We start from the raw sequence: 18,791 nt of genomic DNA, 5'->3' as shown, positions 1-18,791 counted from the left end.
TGTTAATCAGACTGCAGTTCTCTTGTATTTAATATGTCATTTTTCTCTTGCTGCTTTTGGTGTTTGTTCTTTATCTTTGGTTTTCAACAGTTTGACTATAATGTGCCTTGAGGTGGGCTGTTTTGCATTTATTTTGCTTCGTCTTTGATTAGTATTTTGTAATTTTGTGTGTGTGTGTGTGTGTACATATATATATATATATATTTTTTTTTTTTTTTGAGACAGAGTCTTGCTCTGTTGCCCAGGCTGGAGTGCAGTGGTGCAGTCTTGGCTCATTGGTTCAAGTGATGAGACTCCCACCTGAGCCTCCCAAGTAGCTGGTACTATAGGCGCGCAACACCATACCCAGCTAATTTTTGAATTTTTAGTAGAGATGGGGTTTCACCATGTTGGCCAGACTGGTCTTGAACACCTGACCTCAGGTGATCCATTTGCCTTGGTCTCCCAAAGTGTTGGGATTACAGACATGAGCCACTGCACCTGGCCTGTAATTGTATATTTCGGTTCATTAAATTTGAGCTATTTTGGCCATTTGTTTTGTTTTTGCGCCACTGCACTCCGGCCTGGGCAACCCTGTCACCCAGGGTCTTGCTGTGTCACCCAGGCTGGAGTGCAGTGGCGCAATCTCAGCTCACTGCAGCCTTGACCTCTTGGGCCCCAAGAAACTGTCCCACCTCAGCCTCCTGAGTAGCTGGTACTACAGGTACATAACCACCACACCTGGCTAATTTTTTTTTTTTTTTTTTTTTTTTTTTGGTATTTTGAAGAGGCAGAGTTTTGTCATGTTGCCTAGACTGATATCAAACTCTTGAGCTCAAGCAGCTTGCCCACCTCAGCCTCCCAAAGTGCTCTCTGGGTTCTGTGGTTGGAGAGCACAGTAAGTGAAGGGAAGAATGATGTCAAATGAGATTGGAGAGGCGAGAAGATCATGGAGAGCTTTACAGACCCTGATAAGGAGTTGGGAATTATGATTCTATGTCAGAAAATATGATTACCATAATTGTAAGGGTCGCTTGCCAAACTCATATTGCTTTATCCTTCAGAGTCTTGACCAATGGATAGGGTGGCCTTGTGATTGTATGACCTACCTGTCAGTTAACATAGTTGGAGCAGAAGCTAGAAGACCATGCAGACTGGGTTTCTCCCATATGTGGGAAGTTGAAGTAGACTTCCCACTGCTAAGGTTCTGCAGTATTGCTGAAAACAAGTTGGCCTGCATGTGGAAAAGTATAATGACAATTAAAACCACACTTTAAAATGAAGAGTGCGAATGTAGAGAATGAAAAGACCATTGTAGAATGAAGAGCTGTAGTTACACACAGCTAAAGATTTCACATGATTTCTGCGTAAGAGCAGTATCTTTAGTCCGTAAGTGTTATTATGTTAAAAGAATGGGCTTAAAACAATGTGCTATATAGAGTATGTTTATCGATCTGATTTCCGGGGAACACTTGAAACTCACTTGATCCTTTCTTTGGTTTAGATGACAGCGCTTCTGCTGCAAGTAGCATGGAGGTGACGGACCGCATTGCTTCACTGGAGCAGAGAGTCCAGATGCAAGAAGACGACATCCAGCTGCTCAAATCAGCTCTAGCTGATGTGGTTCGGCGGCTGAACATTACTGAGGAACAGCAGGCCGTGCTTAACAGGAAAGGACCTACCAAAGGTGGGCATTTGAGTGACACAGGAACTTTAGTAGAATTGGTCTCAAGGTAGAATCTTGCTCTAGCAAACACATTGTGCTCTTTAATATTGACAGAGAATCAAAACTTAGAATAACAAGAAAACAATCTTAGCACTGTCAACATAATCACATGAAGTATGATAGTATTTTGGGGCTTGATGTTGGTGAATTGTATAGCCCAGTGATGTACATTTGTAGGTGATCATTAAATGCTTGTTGAGTCAAGCAAGGAACAGTCCAAATGAACCACTGAGAACAGTTTTTTATCAAGATTCTCTGGGATGGAGAGAGCTTGCAGAAAGAACTACGGTCCTTTGGGCCACTTTTGGAGGTTGTTCTACCTAGCTTGTTTTTTGAAAACTCTTATTCTTTATATGTACTTAACATATACTATAATTCAGTTCAGCACAGCAGCACTAGATCATATGCCACATTCAAAGCTCTGAGCCAAGCGCTGGGGGTGCAGAGGTGGTGGGCCTTCCTTTCAGAAACTCAGAATCCTGTGTTATCACTAGCTTTTCCCCTCTTCTAGCTGCAGAGCAAGCCGCTCCCACGCAAAGCCCTCTGTTCCTTTTGAATCCCCTCTGCTGTCCGCAAGGACATCACCTGCTACAGAGCTCTGTCCTCGCAAATTTAAGTCATCATTTCATGTCCCCGTGGCTCTTGGCAATGAGATATTAAGAAGCAATATTTGTGTTAAATAATTTTGTCATTATCTTCTTAGAAGATAATGGAATTAGACAATTAGACAATTTTGGAACTAAAACGCCTCATGACAATTTCTGTCCTGCTAGCTGGCGCCCTCATGTCCGCGTGAACTCGCGCATGGTTCATCTTTAGCCAGAATCATTCTTCCTCGTGACTAACTGTAGAAAAGAGAATTCGTCTTGGCTGTGAGATGCCTTTGGCAAAAACGTTTTTTGAGATTACAACATTTAGATGTTCCTTTAAAAATACCTTTCATTGGCTAGGCACAGTGGCACATGCCTGTAATCCCAGCACTTCGGAAGGCTGAGGCGGTCGGATCACTTGAGCCCAGGAGTTCAAGACCCATCTAGGCAACATAGTGAGACCACATCCCTACAAAAGGTTTAAAAATTAGCTGGGTGTGGTGGCAAGTGCCTGTGGTCCCAGCTACTCAGGAGGCTGAGGTAGGAGGTTGCTTGAGCCCAGGAGGCCAAGGCTGCAGAGAGCACCACTACACTCCAGCTGGGTAACAGAGCAAGACCCCATCTCAAAACAAAAACAACAAAAGGACTACCTGTCATTGTTATTTCAATTTAACAAATTATTTCACAGTTAATGTGTATTTTCCTTGGAGTCAGGAGGGAGGACTGTCTAAGGTTGCGTCTTTGAGTTTTTTTCTCAAGTTCTTGGCTGCACTTCCACATATCTGTGGGAAGAAATCAGTTTCTTTGTCGTCCCAGGTAGTTATCACCAGCTCCGTGTGAGATGGCTACACCTGTTGGGCTGATGTCTGCATTTTGAATAATCATTTTAAGTAATCTTTTTTCCTTCTGAGTTACAAAGTGATTCAGGTATTTTAAATATAAACCGCATTATTCTAAGTATTCTTGACCTACCCAGCTTTCCACAAATAAATCTGATGACTGCTGTGTCTGAAAGGGTACATTTGAAGGTGCTGCTTTATATAAAACTTCAGACTTCTGAAACTTCCTTATTTTTAGAAAACTACGGGAAGAAAATAACAGGGCGTGCCCAAGAGTTTTGTTTTCTTGATTAAGAATGACGTTTGAATTTCATAACTGCACAGAAAAATAAATTTTTTCGTAGTCATCTGATATTTCTTTATAAACATTCTTTTCCTAACTGAAAGTAAATCAAAGCTTAGTTGCCAGAAGGTCACACCAAGAAGTGGAAAAAACGATTCACAAGAAAGCAGGTGAGTGGGCTGCATCCCTGAATGGAGGGACCTTGGGCTCCCTACTTTCTGTGCAGCTAATTAGAGGACAGTGGAAACGGGCAGGAGGGGCGTGCCCGTGGGAGGGGTGTGCCCATGGGAGGGGTGTGCCTGCAGGAGGGGTGTGCCTGCAGCAGCTGCCCTGGCTGTGCTCATCTTTGAGGGAGCTGCCATGTGGGCACTTGGGAACTGGTGCCCATACCACTGTCTGTGTTTAGAGCTGGCCCTCTGTGGTCGTGATTGAAGTGGTGGGGCATCTTTTAGGCGAGATGGATTTTAGGCGAATCCCCTTTGGTTTTAAGTGGCCACACAATTATCACTTCATAATATTTTGACCTGCCATCCTCATGTAGACTTGAAGTAGCCTGGACACTGACATTCTTATTTTTATTTCTGAGACAGGTTCTTGCTCTGTTGCCCAAGCTGGAGTGCAGTGTTGTGATATTGGTTCTCTGCAACCTCCGCCTCCTGAGTTCAAGCGATTCTCCAGCCTCAGCTTCCCGAGTAGCTGGGACTACAGGCGCACGCCACAGCACTCAGCTAATTTTTTTGTGTTTTTAGTAGACACAGGGTTTCACCATGTTGGCCAGGCTGGTCTTGAACTCTTGACCTTAGGTGATCCGCCTGCCTTGCCTTCCCAAAGTGCTGAGATTACAGGCGTGAGCCACTGCATCTGACCTGCATTCTTATTTTTAAATATCAAGTGATTTTCTCCCCCAGGGTTAGTTTTTTAATGCTCAGGGCTGACTCAGTATGTTGAGCTTTGGGTGTACAGCTTCTGCTGTCTGCCCAGTGCTGGGGATGGCTGTGCCACCAAGAAGCAGGCAGGTACTCTCTGGGGGTCCTGCTCAAAGCCTATGCGGGAAGAATGCATGTCTTTCTGCTGCCGCAGCCGCTGCCTAGTTTTTAGGCTGCAGTCAACACTCACTGGCCTCAGTAGTACCTGTGGGGCCATAGATAATCATTCTGATTCCTTTCCACAACAATACTCCACTTCTCTGAAGAATGTTATCATGACCTCTAAGCTTTGACTGACTGTATCATTCTTCATATGCCTTGATTAGTATAATGATGAGAACTGCAGGTTCATGGAAATAATTCGGTAACAACCAAGGTCAAGGCTTCCTGAAATGGGGAGACATTGTGGCCCACTGTAATGTGCTGGGCCTGTGGATAGGTATTCTGTAGAGAGGGAGCTGTCACTTGTTCTCCTGTCCCTGCCGTTGGCCTGCTTGCCCCAGTTAGCCAGGTCTTCTTTCCCTTGAGAAGACTGCCTTGGGTCTTAGGATTTCCTCAGTCTCTGTGAGCTCCCCAGACTCTGTTTTCTCCTTTTCCTTTGATATTTTTTAAGAGTTTTTCAGAGTTGCGGTTGGAGTGGGGCAATACTCTGGTAGCAGAATATAGTGAACAGACCCCTTAGATACTGCTGTTGTGAGTGTAAATACAGACAAATGATGGATGAATAAGGGAATTCATTGCAGTACTGTGCACAATGGAGAAAAATTGGATGGGAGACAATAAGGGAGCAGCAAGCAGTAGGGGCATGGCCAGAAGATGATGGTGCCTCCATATGATTAAATGCTTTGTGGTCTTTAAAAATGTTTGTGGTACTGGTACAAGAGGGAAAATGCTTATGCATTACAGAGTCAAATGCAGGCTATAAAACTGTATATGCTGTATCGTTTCAACTAAATAGACAAAACTTATGCAAAGAAGACTGGAATGAAGTACTGTATAGCAAAAGTAATTCATGGGTTTTTTCCTGAGTAATAGGATTATGAATTTTTAAATACTTTTAGTTAGTTTCTAAATGTTCTGTGGTGTGTATTTCTTAATAAGCAGAAGGAATTTGTGTTCTAAAAAATCACTTCTTTCTTTCCATTGAATCTGAGGTCAACAGCAGGGTTCATGGCAAATGTTAGGAGGCCAGGGGTTCACTCACATGTGTTTTCAAGAAGACAGGGAGTCGTTTGGAGTTCAAGCAATCCATTGTATACACACACAGCTGATTTTCATGTTAGCGCAGGGATTTTTAACATGTAAAATGTAGATGAAAATATAGTTGTGCCGTGTATCTGGGATCGTCTATTTTGTTATGCATTACCCAGTGAATAGCTCATATTTCCCATTTGAAATTTTGCTTGTCTGTTCAGACTAGTTAGGCAGCTTCCCTTTTAAAGTACTTTAATATGAAATACTTTAATATTCCTTTGCAACTTTTAAAATCGGTTATATCAATAGTGGATCTATGAATTAGAAGATCAAAGAATTATAATAATATTGGCTTCATTAATTAATGGATCAGAGAATTACTAAATATAACCAGAAGGCTTCTGTTGGAGAGGTTAATAAGCAAGTCAGTCCTGCCATTCCAAGACATCGAAACCCTCTAGCCTCAGAACACAGCCTCTGCAACCACTGTCAAAAGCCAACTACAGATTTTTAGCTGTGAGAAGCCTGTGCTACACTGGCACTTAACACTGATATTCAGAATACTATTCATAGGTACCAGGTATTGATTGACCAAGGGCTGGACTTTGCAGCAGACATTTTGGATGTATTAGCTCATTTTACCCCTCCACGTTTCTGTGAGGCAAGTGTCGTTGTGCCCATTTTATAGATGAGAGTGAAGCCTCTGGGAGGTGTAGTGATTTGTCAGGCTACGCAAGGGCCAAATCTGGGACTGGACCCCAGGGCCCGGCTGACGTGTTCTTTCTGCCATCTGCATTGCCTCGCTGTGCACGCCTCTAGCAATATTCCATAAGTTAGCATTATTCACATTAAACCAAATATTTAAAACATGAATATAATTTGAAAATCTTTTTTCAAGGTTTAATTTGATTTGCAAAGTATGCCAAATACATTAGATTATATTCAGCACATCATTGTGTGAAATATTATGTTACGGTCTCTTCACAAGTTTTATTAGGTAGGTGCAACTGACAAATTAAAATTTTTAAGCTCTTGGCAGTCGATGGCATTAATGAATTATTAACTTAGTTCTGTATCCTAGTTAACCAAAATTAAGGAGCAAATAACTTTTGCTTTTTCTCTTGTCTACTGCACTTTCTTCTTACAAATTGGCAATTTACAGAAAAACATCTTTTCTTTCTTGCTCTTTTAGATAGAACATACTGTAGTTTCTTTTGTTTCTGTCATTAGCTGCCCTCTCCAGTTTAGATGGGTATTCTGTAGTGATTTATAGAACAGGGTTTAGTAGGTGTTTGTAGTTTTTCAGAGATTAAAAAAGATGTTTCAAATTGTGTATTATGAAAATGTTCTCAAATGTGTACAAAAGTAGAAAGAAGAGTATCTTTTACCTGCCATTCTCATTTATCAATATGTGGTCAGTTATCATTATGACCCTCTCCTACTACCCCCTCACCCCATACTGGATTATTTTAAAGCAAATCTAAGACACTATATCATTTTATCTGTAAATATGTCAGTATGTATTTCTAAGATATAGACTCTTTTCTAAAGTCCATAATGGCTGGGTGTGGTGGCTCATGCCTGTAATCCCAGCACTTTGGGAGGCTCAGGTGGGCGGATCACTTGAGCCCACGAGTTAGACACTAGCCTGGGCAACATGGTGAAACCCCATCTCTACAAAAAATACTGAAATTAACCTTGTGTAATGGCGTGAACCTGTAGCCCCAGCTATGCTGGTGACTGAGGCAGGAGGATCACTTGAGCCCAGGAGGTAGAGGCTGCAGTGAGCCGAGGTCACACAACTCGCTTCAGCCTGGGTAACAGGGCAAGACCCTGTCTCAAAAAAAAAAAAAAGCAAAAATAAAAATAAAGTCTATAATAATACCATTATTACACTTCAAAACTAATAATTTCTTAATATCATTTAATAGCAAGTCAGCAGATTTCCCTAATTGTCCATGAATGACTTTTTATAGCAGTTTTATTGAAATATAATTCACATGCCATAAAATTGACCCTTTTAAAATTTATGATTCATTGATTTTTAGTATAAGTTGTAAAACCATCACCACTATCTAATTTTAGAAAATTTTTATCACCTGAAAAGAAACCCCTCACCGATGAGCAGTGGTTTCCAGTTGCTCCCTCCTCCCAGCCCCTGGCAACCACTAGTCTACATCATGTCTCCATAGATTTGACACCTTGGACGTTTTCTGGAAGTGAGATCATACAATATGTGGTCTTTTGCCACTGTCTTCTCCCACTTAGCATAATTGTTTTCAAGGTTCACCCATGTTCCAGCATACATCATTCCTTTTCATTGTCAAATAATATTCCACTGGATGCAACATTTTGTTTATCCATTTATCAGTCAATAAGCATTTCGGTTGTTAATACATGACTTTATGAAATCAGTTCATTAATGTCTTTTTCCCCATTTATATTTCTATTACATTGAATTTTTAATGTTACAGGATTCTTGCACTCCTAGACCCATGCCTAAGAATTCAAATGAAAACACATGGTACGATGGACAGCCCCGTTTACCTTGATTCATGTGCCTTTTGATAATTTCGAAACCTTTTTAAAGTGATGCAGTAAGAGACAGAGTTGTAGGGCTGCAGGTTTCTGGCCAGTAGATACAAAGTAGCACGCTGTCTTGTTCTGAACCTTGTTCTTTTTACTGAGCAGTGTGGCCTACAAGGCATTCCTTTGCAGTGTCTAGAGCTCCTCCTCATTCCCTTTTTTTTTTTTTTTTTTTTTTTTTTTTTTTTTAGACAGAGTTTTTGCTGTTGTTGACCAGGCTGGCGTGCAATGGCGCGATCTCGGCTCACCACAACCTCTGCCTCCCGGGTTCAAGCGATTCTCCTGCCTCAGCCTCCTGAGTGGCTGGGATTACAGGCATGCGCCTCCACGCCCGACTAATTTTTGTATCTTTAGGAGAGACGGGGTTTCTCCATGTTGGTCAGGCTGGTCATGAACTCCTGACCTCAGGTGATCCACCCGCCTCGGCCTACCAAAGTGCTAGGATTATAGGCGTGAGTCCCCGCACCCGGCCTCCTCGTTCCTTTTACAGCTGCACGGTGCTCCCTTGCAAGGAGATGCCATAGTATATTCAACCAGTCCCTGCGACAGGCTTTGGTTTTGCAAGTTGTGCTGCAGTGATTGGCCGTGTGCGTAGGGCATTTTGTATTTTTGCCAGTATATTTAGGACAGGTGCCTAGAGATAGGGGTGCTGGGTCAGAGGTGCACCTGTGATTTTGCTGGATGTTGGTGATGGTGATGATAGGAGTCTCCTCCAGCACTCAGCTAATCATCTACTTTGTCTTATAACTTAGCAAAAGCAGATTGCCTTTTCCAGTTCTAAATACAGACATTTTTCAAATTTTGAAATGGATAATTAGGAATTCTAGGCTCATAATGGTTAGACATGTTAAAAGTAAACTTTGGATTTCCTCATATAATCATATATGTAATCATATTTTTAACCCTAATGGGAGTTTTATATATCAAATATTGTACATTGCGTTGTTGATGTGATGTAAGTTAAAAGGGTTTCTTGATCATTAGATTGCAACTTAATATAAAAATATGCATTAGTAGATTTGGCTAGCTTTACTAGAACTTCTAGATTTATTCATATCAACTGTAGTTTTGAAAATATATTATCACGGATAGTACTCTTGAAATCTCGGTATTCCAATTCAACCATTTAGAATGATGAAAAAAATTTATTTCAGGCTTAATTATGAATGTTTTTGGACCTGAGATTTTTAAAACCTTGGTTAGATTTCAGTTACCAAACTATGGCGTCATATTGCAGGGAATCTAACTCCAGGTAGTTTAAATAGTATGAAATATAACAGGAAACTGCTGAGCAAAAATACTGCACCTATTACTGGAAACCAGTCTTCAGCTTGGTTGCCCTTCTCCCTCCCTTCACTTCCGGTGAGTTGGTAGGGTCTGTCCTCAGAGAGCCCAACTCACTGGGAAACTCAGATGTTGCTTTACAGAACACTCTTCTCACATGAATGAAAGAGAATAGATTTCAGAGTGGGAAGATACCTTAAGGAACACTTTTGACCAAAGCCTTTCCTTTATGGGTAAGGAAAACGGGACCCAGAGGACCTGACCTATGGACACATGACTAGATGGGGACACAGCAGGGACTGGTGCCCCGGCCCCTAACTCCCAGACCTGAGTTCCTTCCCCCACGCTCCACTACCTCCCCCACTGTGCCTTGGTGTAAGCGCAGGAAGCAAGTGGCTGTTTTTGGGTGAGAATGTGAGAATGTGCCTGGGGTTCTCCTCCAAATCTGTGTACGAGATATGCAGCCCGTGGGTTCTCACTGGCTCTGATTCTGCCTCTGGTACCACTTGACCATAGCATTTCATTCTCTTCACATTATATTCAGGATACAAAATTGCACCCAGTGTCCACAATAGAGTATTTTCTTGTCGGGATTTAGCCAGGGGATAATGGCTACCACTTCTAGGGTGTCTACTACGTGCCGGGCACTGTGCTAGAAACTTCGCATTCCTCATTCCTAATCCTCACAGCAGTCCTGCAAGGTGAGCACTCTGACCTTATTTTAGAAGGAGTCCAAGGTTTGGGCTATGTCTTCCAGCTCAGCTGAGGATGAGTCCAGTCCTGTGTGCCTTGAGGGCCCTTGCGCTCCTTCACCTGGGCACCTCTGACCCCCAGAGACAGGATTCCAGCCGTCCTGCAATCCTTCCACCAGATGCATTCCAAACGCGGTATTTCTCAGGCTCCTTTCATCTGAGAAATTCTCCTTTTGGTGCTGTGTTTGTTGCTGTGTTTTGCCTCTAGGAACAATTTAAATTTTTTTTTTAAACAACCCTTTCATGAACCAAAAGAATATCTCATATCTTAGTGTCATCTGGAAGCTAGGGATCCATTTGTCTTAACACTTGAGGAGCAGAAAATTGTGTTTGAACCTTCCCTAGTGCTATGTCACTTCTGCATTTTTAAAGAGCCCTTATCTGAAAATGATTCATTACAGCTGCTCCTCTTTTCCTGCCGTCTTCAAGATCCAGGCTGGCACCTGTTCAGACTCAACACTAGGAGGTATTTTTCCTTCCACCAGGTTTTCTTATGGCAGAGAGCTGTCTTCCTTGAGTGGCTAATAATTTTTAGACATGGTAACATGAAAGAAACCTGGCATGATGTCATGTGCAAAATAGGTACTTAGTAAGCACGATGGTGGTGGGGGTTACATTGCTACTTAGTCAGTCAGTGGTTACAAAAACCCAAGGATGTTATCAAGACAGGGATGAGCAGTAATTGGATCTTGCCGAAGTTGGGAATCGATCCAACCTCTCAGTCACTCCAAGAGTAGTCACTGTGCGTCCCCCTCCTCCTTCCCATCCCTCTCCTCTTCCTCCTCTTCCCACCCTCTATTTTTCTTTCATGATCTCTCATCACAACTTTAATATTCTATTTGCTTCTGAGGCTACTCTATTGTATTTTAAGATATAAAATATACACTCTGGGAATGCCTCCTGCATTGCATCTGATTTTCTTTTCATGGGCTTTTAAAATCCTATTTTCTATTCTTTTGAGAAAAGGACAACAGTAGATTGTTAGGAGATTGAATTTTGAAATTATAACTCAAGAAAGAATGAACAACTTAGTAGTGACTCCAAAATGGCTACATGATGTCTTCTCTTAGGAGAAAGGTTTTTGTTATTGAAATTGAACCAAGTTAAATTTCCAATGTATGTTGACTCCTTTCTGTGTGTAGGCCTGGGAGCAGGTACTAGCTTCAAGAATCCTGCAGTCAATGGAGTAGACAGACTGTTGGATTTAGCATTCCAAGTGTGATGACGGTGGCTAAGGCAAGGCGGTGTGGGAGCATGGAGGAGGCCCCACTTTCTTTTACATTAGAGAGAGAAGGAAGATTGGCCCTCAGCTTTAGGGACTGGAAAGTTCTAGCAAGTTAAAAATATGGCATAATATACAGTTTTGTTGTTGGTAATATTTTAAGAGCCTAAATGGAGGCAGATTTAATTCTCTAATGAACAAAATCTGCTAGCTCTTTTATTTGTTTGTTTGGAGATGGAGTCTCCCTGTGTTGCCCAGTTCGGAGTGCAGTGACACGATCTCGGCTCACTGCAACCTCCGCCTCCTGGGTTCAAGCGATTCTCCTGCCTCAGCATTCTTACTAGCTGGGATTACAGGCACATGCCACCACAGCCGGGTAATTTTTCTGTTTTTAGTAGAGAGGAGGTTTCATCATGTTGGCCAGGCTGGTCTCAAACTCCTGTCCTCAGGTGATCCACCTGCCTCAGCCTCCCAAAGTGCTGGGATTACAGGAGTGAGCCACTATGCCCGGCCTCTGCTAGCATTTTTAAATGAACTTTTTATTATAGGATAGTTTTAGATTTCTAGAAAAGTTGTAAGCACAGAAGTTTCCCATAGACACAGTACCCAGTTTCGCCTGTTATTACCATCTTATATTAGTATGGTACATTTGTCACAACTAATGGACCAATATTAATACATTATTATTAATTAATGGCCATGCTCTATTGGGGTTTCCTTAGTTTGTCCCTTAAGCCCTTTTGGTTCCAGATTCCCATGCAGGGTAACACATGATCTTTAGTTACCCTGGCTCCTCAGCCTCCTCCAAGCTGACAGTCTTCCTTGTTTTTGATGATCTTGACAGTTTTGAAGAATACCGATTAGAGAGTTCATTGACTGTCCTTCAACTTGGCTTTGTGTGATGTTTTTCTCATGGATAGACTCAGGTTATGGGCTTTCGGGAGGAAGGCACAGAGGTAAAGTGCCATTCTCATCTTATCAGCACATCCCGTCCAAGGGTGCATGCCATCAACATGGCTCATCACTGTGGTTGTTGACCTTGGCCACCTGGCCGAGGGAGTGTTGGTCAGGTCTGTCCACTGGAAATGACTTCTCCCCCAACTTCATCACTTGGCTGTTAGAAGGAAGTCAGCATGCGCCAGCTGCACTTAAGGAGTGGCAGATTATATTCTACCTTCTTGAGGGTGGGGTAGCCACATAAATTATTCAGAATATAGCTGCATGGGGATTTGTCTGTTCTCTTCATTTATATATTTACCCAATCATTTATTTATATATACTGCAGCATAAACTTACAGATACTCGTTGTGTACTTTGGGTTATAACCGAATACCATGTTATTTGTTTTATGGCTCAAATTGTTCCAGCTTTGGCCTTTGGGAGCTCTTTCAGTTAGGTCCTGTGTCCGTTTGACTTGCCCCCACCAAAGTAGTGTCTTTTGGTTTTATTGTTGTTGTCTGAGCACTTCTTTACTTTGTGGCACCACAGGAGACTCCAGATTCATGTGTTCCCTGCCCCAGCCCTACGTGCAGCTGCTTCCCCTGGAGGCCTGCTTCCTTCTGCTATAGAACGGCCTTGGAAACCAAGGTTTGGGCATTGGGTGTCATTGCTTTAAGCCCTCTCAGCAGACAGAGCTGAGAAACATGTGTTTATACTAACCTGTATGTGTGTCTGTGTATGTATTTATACTTACGTATCTGCATCTGTGTTACGGGAAACCCGAGTCTGCCCTGATGTCTCTACTCTAGTGGCACATGGTTCATTCCCACCATCTCCCCTTGCTTATCCATCACCTCCCTCTCCAACGGTGAGAGGCCTGCCCCTGCCATCCTCCCTTCTTTTATGTAATTGTCCCATCCTGGTGTTCCTGTGTAGTGGTTTCAGAACTGTTAGCCTCCACCTTTGTGGGAAGCAAGCTTACTAACTAAACTGCAGTGCTGATATGCAGTTCCTGTTATCTTTAGTTTTAGAGTCTCTACTCATTTCCAGAATGACTTAGGTCAGCACCTTCCTTCCCCTCACTGCCTTCAGTGAGGCTGTTGTATGTTTGTCATACAATCTTCATTCCATCCTGGGGTTTCCCCGTCTCCTAGTCGGTTTTACTTACATACGTCAAGGTTCACTCTTGGTGCTATAAGGGTCTCTGGGCTTTGACAAGGCATCATGTCACATATCCCTCACGATGGTATCTTACAGGAGAGTTTTATCACCCTAGAAGACCTCTTTTACACCACCTATTCAGCCCCTGCCCTGCAACCTCTGACAGCCACAAATCGATTTTCTGTCTTTAGTTTGCCTTTACTCAAATGTCATATAGATGCAGTCATACAACATGGAGCCTCTCAGACTTGCTGCTTTCCTTTAACAATGTGGATTTCAGATGTGGTTTGCTTCATTCCTTTTATCACCAACTCATATTCCATTGTATGGATGGGCCAGTTTGTTTATCTGTTCACCTATCAGAGGACATCTTGGTCGCTTCCAGTTTTTGACGATTGTAAATAAAGCAGCTCTAAATATTTACATGTGGGTTTGTGTAGACATAAGTTTTCAGATCAATTGGGTAAATACCTAGTGTCAGTACAATTACCGGATCATATGGTGAAACTATATTTAGCTTCATAAGAAACTGCCAGACTGTCTTCCACAGTGGCTGTACTATTTTTCATTCCCACCAGCAAGGAATGAGAGTTCCTGTTGATCGGCGTCCTGGCCATCAATTGGTATTTTGTCTGTCTTTTTGGATTTCTGCCATTCTAATAGGTGTATAGAAGTATCTCATTATTGTTTTAATTTGCATTTCCCTAATGACAAATGATGTCGAGCGTCTTTTCATATGCTTATGTGCCATCTGTATATGTCTTCTTTGGTGAAGTGTCTTTTCAGATCTTTTGCCCATTTTTTTAATTGGGCTGTTTGTTTTCTTACCATTGAATTTGAGGAGTTCTTTTTATATTCCTTATACAAGTCTTTTATCAGATATGTGATGTGCAAATATTTTCTCCTAATCTATGCCTTGCGTTTTAATCCTCTTAGGTTCTCTTGCAAATTTTTAAAAATGTTAATGAAGTCCAAGCTATCAATTTTTTTCTTTCATGGATTGTGCTTTTGGTATTAGATCTAAAAACTCATCACCAAATCACTTTCTTCTAGAAGTTTTATAGTTTTGCATTTTAAATTTAGGTTTATGGGCCGTTTTGAGTTAATTTTTGTGTAGGGTGTGAGGTTAGTGTCTAGGTTCCCTTTGTTGAAAAGATGAAGATCTTGGCTGGGCATGGTGGCTCACACCTGTAATCCCAACACTTTGGGAGGCTGAGGCAGGCGGATCACCTGAGGTCAGGAGTTCAAGACCAGCCTGGCCAACATGGTGAAACCCCATGTCTACTAAAAATACAAAAATTAGCTGGGCATGGTAGCCAGCATCTGTAATCCCAGCTACTCGGGAGGCTGAGGTAGGAGAATTGCTTGAACCCAAGAGACTGAGGTGGCCGAGATTGTGCCACTGCACTCCAGCCTGAGCAACAAGAGTGAAACTCTGTCTCAAAAAAAAAGAAAAGAAAAGAAAAGAAAAGAAAAGAAAACATGATCCTTTCTCCAAGGAATTGCCTTCATATCTTTGTCAGTGCTGCTAGTGTTTCAAAATTCATGTCCTTTTCCTTTCTACCTAGCTTACGTTCTGTAAAACAGTGGTCCCCAGCCTTTTTGGCACCAAGAAAATTGTGGAAGATGATTTTTCCATAGAAGTGGGGGTGGGTGTTGGGGATGGTTTTGGGACGATTCAAGCATGTTACATTCATTGTGTGCCTTCTTTCTATTATTATTACATTTTAATATATAATGAAATAATGATACAACTCACCATAACGTAGAATCAGTGGCAGTCCTGAGCTTGTTTTGTCGCAATCAGATAGTCCCATCTAGGGTTGATGGGAGACAGCAACAGATCATCAGGCATTAGATTCTCATAAGGAGTGCTCAGCCTAGATCCCTCGCTTGCACGGTTCACAAGAGTTGGCACTCCTAAGAGAATCTAATCTGATCTGACAGGAGGGAGAGCTCAGGTGGTAACATGAGTGATGGGTAGCAACTGTAAATGCAGATGAAGAGTTGCTCACTCGCTCACTGCTCACCTCCTCCTGCTGTGTGGCGTCATCTTCCTAACAGGGGGTTGAGGACCCCTGCTGTAAAATGTTACCTTTACAAAAGGGAAGTTTCTGATGTTATTTTCTGCTTGTCTTACAGCAAGACCACTGATGCAGACCCTGCCTTTAAGAACCACTGTCAACAATGGCACTGTGTTACCAAAGAAATCTAGTGGCTCTCTACCGTCCCCCTCCGGGGCCAGGAAAGAAACCGCTGTGCCGACAACCAAAAGGTGAGCCAGAGGCAGGGCCTTAAAGGAACTCTAAAAGCAGTTCTCTCTTCGATCCCAAAATGAGTATTTTTAAAATCGTATTGTACAATTTCTTCTCTGAGTTAAAGCTTATCAAAGTCCAACATTTTATATGTTGCCATAACAGGAACTAGTTAAGTTTATTATTATTCTCGTTTTAGATTTACTTGTGTTGCCTTTGAAACCTCACTGGCTAAAACCACAGTGTGGTGTTTTGTATTTTTACTTAAAGTTCTCTTTTGAAAAAACAAATGTTAGTATAACCTGGGTAAAAATAAATAAATGTTCCCAAGTCCATACTGGGAACATGACAAAATTCAGATTGCCATGGCAACCTCAGATTTTTCTCTATGCAATTTGGATAAGCTCATGCTTTCAAAATGTACCCAACAGTGGAGTCTAAATATTGATGTTATCTGTCACAAAGAGCACAGTTTGCTCTTAACTTTCGTATTATTTTGTAATTGCCATTTAAAGATTTTTATATTTTAGGACCAGGTGCAGTGGCTTACACTTATAATCCCAGTACTTTGGGAGGCCAAGGTGGGCAGATCACTTGAGCTCAGGAGTGTGAGACCAGCCTACCTTAACTGTTTTTAAGTGTAGAGTTCAGTAGTGCTAGCCAGGCTCAGTGGCTCACGCCTGTAATTCCAACACTTTGGGAGGCCGAGGAGGGTGGATTGTCTGAGGTCAGGAGTTCGAGACCACCGTGACCAACATGGCGAAACCCCATCTCTACTAAAAATACAAAAATTAGCTGGGCACAGTGGCACATGCCTGTAATCCCAGCTACTTGGGAGGCTGAGGCAGAAGAATCACTTGAACCTGGAAGGCCAAGGTTGCAGTGAGTCGAGATCACACCATTGCACTCCAGCCTGGGTGACAAGAGCGAAACTCCATCTAAAAAAAAAAAAGAGTTCAGTAATGTTAAGTATATTCACACATCTGTTGTTGTGCAACAGAGCTCTAGAACTTTGTCATCAGGCAAAAGAGAAATTCTAGACCCATTAAATAGTGAGTCCCCCTCTATTCTCCCCACTGCCCTTGACAACCACATCTCTACTTTTTGTTGCTATGATTCTGACTGCATTAGGTATTTCACAGAAGTGGGATCATCTAAGTAGTGCTTGTCCTTTTGTGACTGGCTTACTTTGCTTAGCATAATGTCCTCGACGCGCATCCATATTGTAGCATGTGACTGATTTTCTTTTTAAGGCTGGATAATATTGCATTGTGTGTATATATCATATTTTGCTTTTTATTTTAATTTTAGATTCGGGGGTATGTGTGGAGGTTTGTTACAAGAGTATATTTGTGATGCTGAGGTTTGGGCTTCTGTTGATCCCGTTACCCAGATAGTGAAGATAATACCAAATAGGAAGTTTTTCAGCTGTTACCCACCTCTCTCCCACCCTCCTTTTGGAGTCCCCAGTGTCTGTTATCCCCATCTTTATCATATTTTGTTTATCCATTCATCCATCACAGGCTATTCTGTACCATTTATCTGCACATCTGTCCTTATGGCCAATACCCTACCATCTTGATTACTCTTGCTTTTTAGTATGTTTCAAAATCAGGAAATGGGAGGCCCCCAACTGTATTGTTCTTTTTCGTGATTGTTTTGGCTATTTAGGATCCCTTTATATTCCATATGAATTTTAAGATAGTTTTTTTCTATTTCTGCAAAAAATGCCATTGGGATTTTGATAGAGACTGCATTAAATCTGCATATCACTTTGAGTAGTATGGACATTAAGCAATGTTAAGTCTTCCAATCCATAAACATAGGATGTCTTTCTCTTTTTTTGTATTTTCTTTTAGCAAGGTTTTGTGGTTCTCAGTGTATAAGTCTTCTATCTCCTTGGTTAAAGTTATTCCTAAGTATTTTATCCTTTTTGATGCTGCAGTAAATAGAAATAATTTCTTAACTTCCTTTTCAGCTTGATCATTGTTATTGTATGGAAATGCATCTGATTTTTGTGTGTTGGTTTTATATCCTGAAACTTTGTTGAAATTATGTATTAGTCCTCAGAGTTTTTTTCTGGAATCTTTAGGGTTTTCTAAGTATAAGATTCTGTCATCTGTAGACAGATAGTTTTACTTTGGATCCTTTCCTATTTGGATGCCTTTCATTTCTTTCTCTTGTCTAATTGCTCTGGCTAGGACTTCGAGTACTATGTTGAATAATAGTGGCAAGAGTGGGTGTCTTGCCTTCCTCCTGATTTTAGAGGAAAAGATTTCAGTCTTTTACCATTGAGTATTTATTTGAGCTATGGCCACTCAAATCTAGCATTTATTACATTGAGGTAGTTTTCTTCTATTCCTAGTTTGTTTTGTTTTTATCATGAAAGGGTGTTGAATTTTGTCAAATGTTTTTTCTGCATCAATTGAAATGATCATGTGGTTTTTGTCCTTTATTCTATGGATATTGTATCACATTGATTGATTTTCATGTGTTGAATCATTCTTGCATTCCAAATATAAATCCCAGTTGGTCATGGTGTATAATCCATTTAATGTGCTGTTGAATTCAGTTTACTAGTATTTTGTTGAGGATTTTTTCATCAACGTTCATCAGGGATATTGGTCTGTAGTTTTCTTGTATCTTTGTCTGGTTTTGGTATTAGAATAATGCTGGCCTCATGCAATGATTTGGAAGTGTTCCCTCCTCCTCGATTCTTTGGAAGAGTTTAAGGAGGACTGGAATTTATCCTTTTTTAAATGTTTGATAGAATTCTCCGCTGAAGTCATCAGGTCCTGGGCTTTTCTTTGTTGGGAGATTTTTGATTACTGCTTCAGTCTCCTTACTAGCTCTAGGTCTGTTCATATTTTTTACTTCTTCATGATTCAGTCCTGGTGGGCTGTTTGTTTCTAGGACTTATTCATTTGCTCTAGGTCACCCAATTTGCTGGCATATGCTTATTCACAGTGGTCTCTTATAGTCCTTCTCGTTTTTGTTATATCAGTTGTAATATCCTTTCATTTTTAATTTTAGTTATTTAAATTTTCTCTCTTTC

At 41.4% G+C, this 18,791-nt stretch overlaps 1 protein-coding gene across 9 annotated transcripts in view; it reads left to right on the top strand.

Moving 5' to 3' along the window:
• EML1 (EMAP like 1) overlaps positions 1-18,791 on the top strand; it is a 209,710-nt gene that overhangs the window by 115,647 nt on the left and 75,272 nt on the right. For all 9 annotated transcript variants that reach the window (XR_007727182.1, XM_050796683.1, XM_050796678.1 and 6 more), the window contains exons 2-3: positions 1,484-1,666; positions 15,624-15,756. Coding sequence is in view for 8 of the 9 variants with exons in the window: in XM_050796683.1 (XP_050652640.1) it covers positions 1,484-1,666; positions 15,624-15,756 (316 nt within the window). In the remaining variant the exon portion in view is untranslated. The remainder of the gene's footprint in view (positions 1-1,483; positions 1,667-15,623; positions 15,757-18,791) is intronic.

The sequence above is a fragment of the Macaca thibetana genome, chromosome 7, assembly GCF_024542745.1.
Source record: "Macaca thibetana thibetana isolate TM-01 chromosome 7, ASM2454274v1, whole genome shotgun sequence".
Taxonomy (NCBI): Eukaryota; Metazoa; Chordata; class Mammalia; order Primates; family Cercopithecidae; genus Macaca; species Macaca thibetana.
The sequence above is the reverse complement of the archived record's forward strand: the minus strand, read 5'-3'. Positions and strand labels throughout refer to the sequence as shown.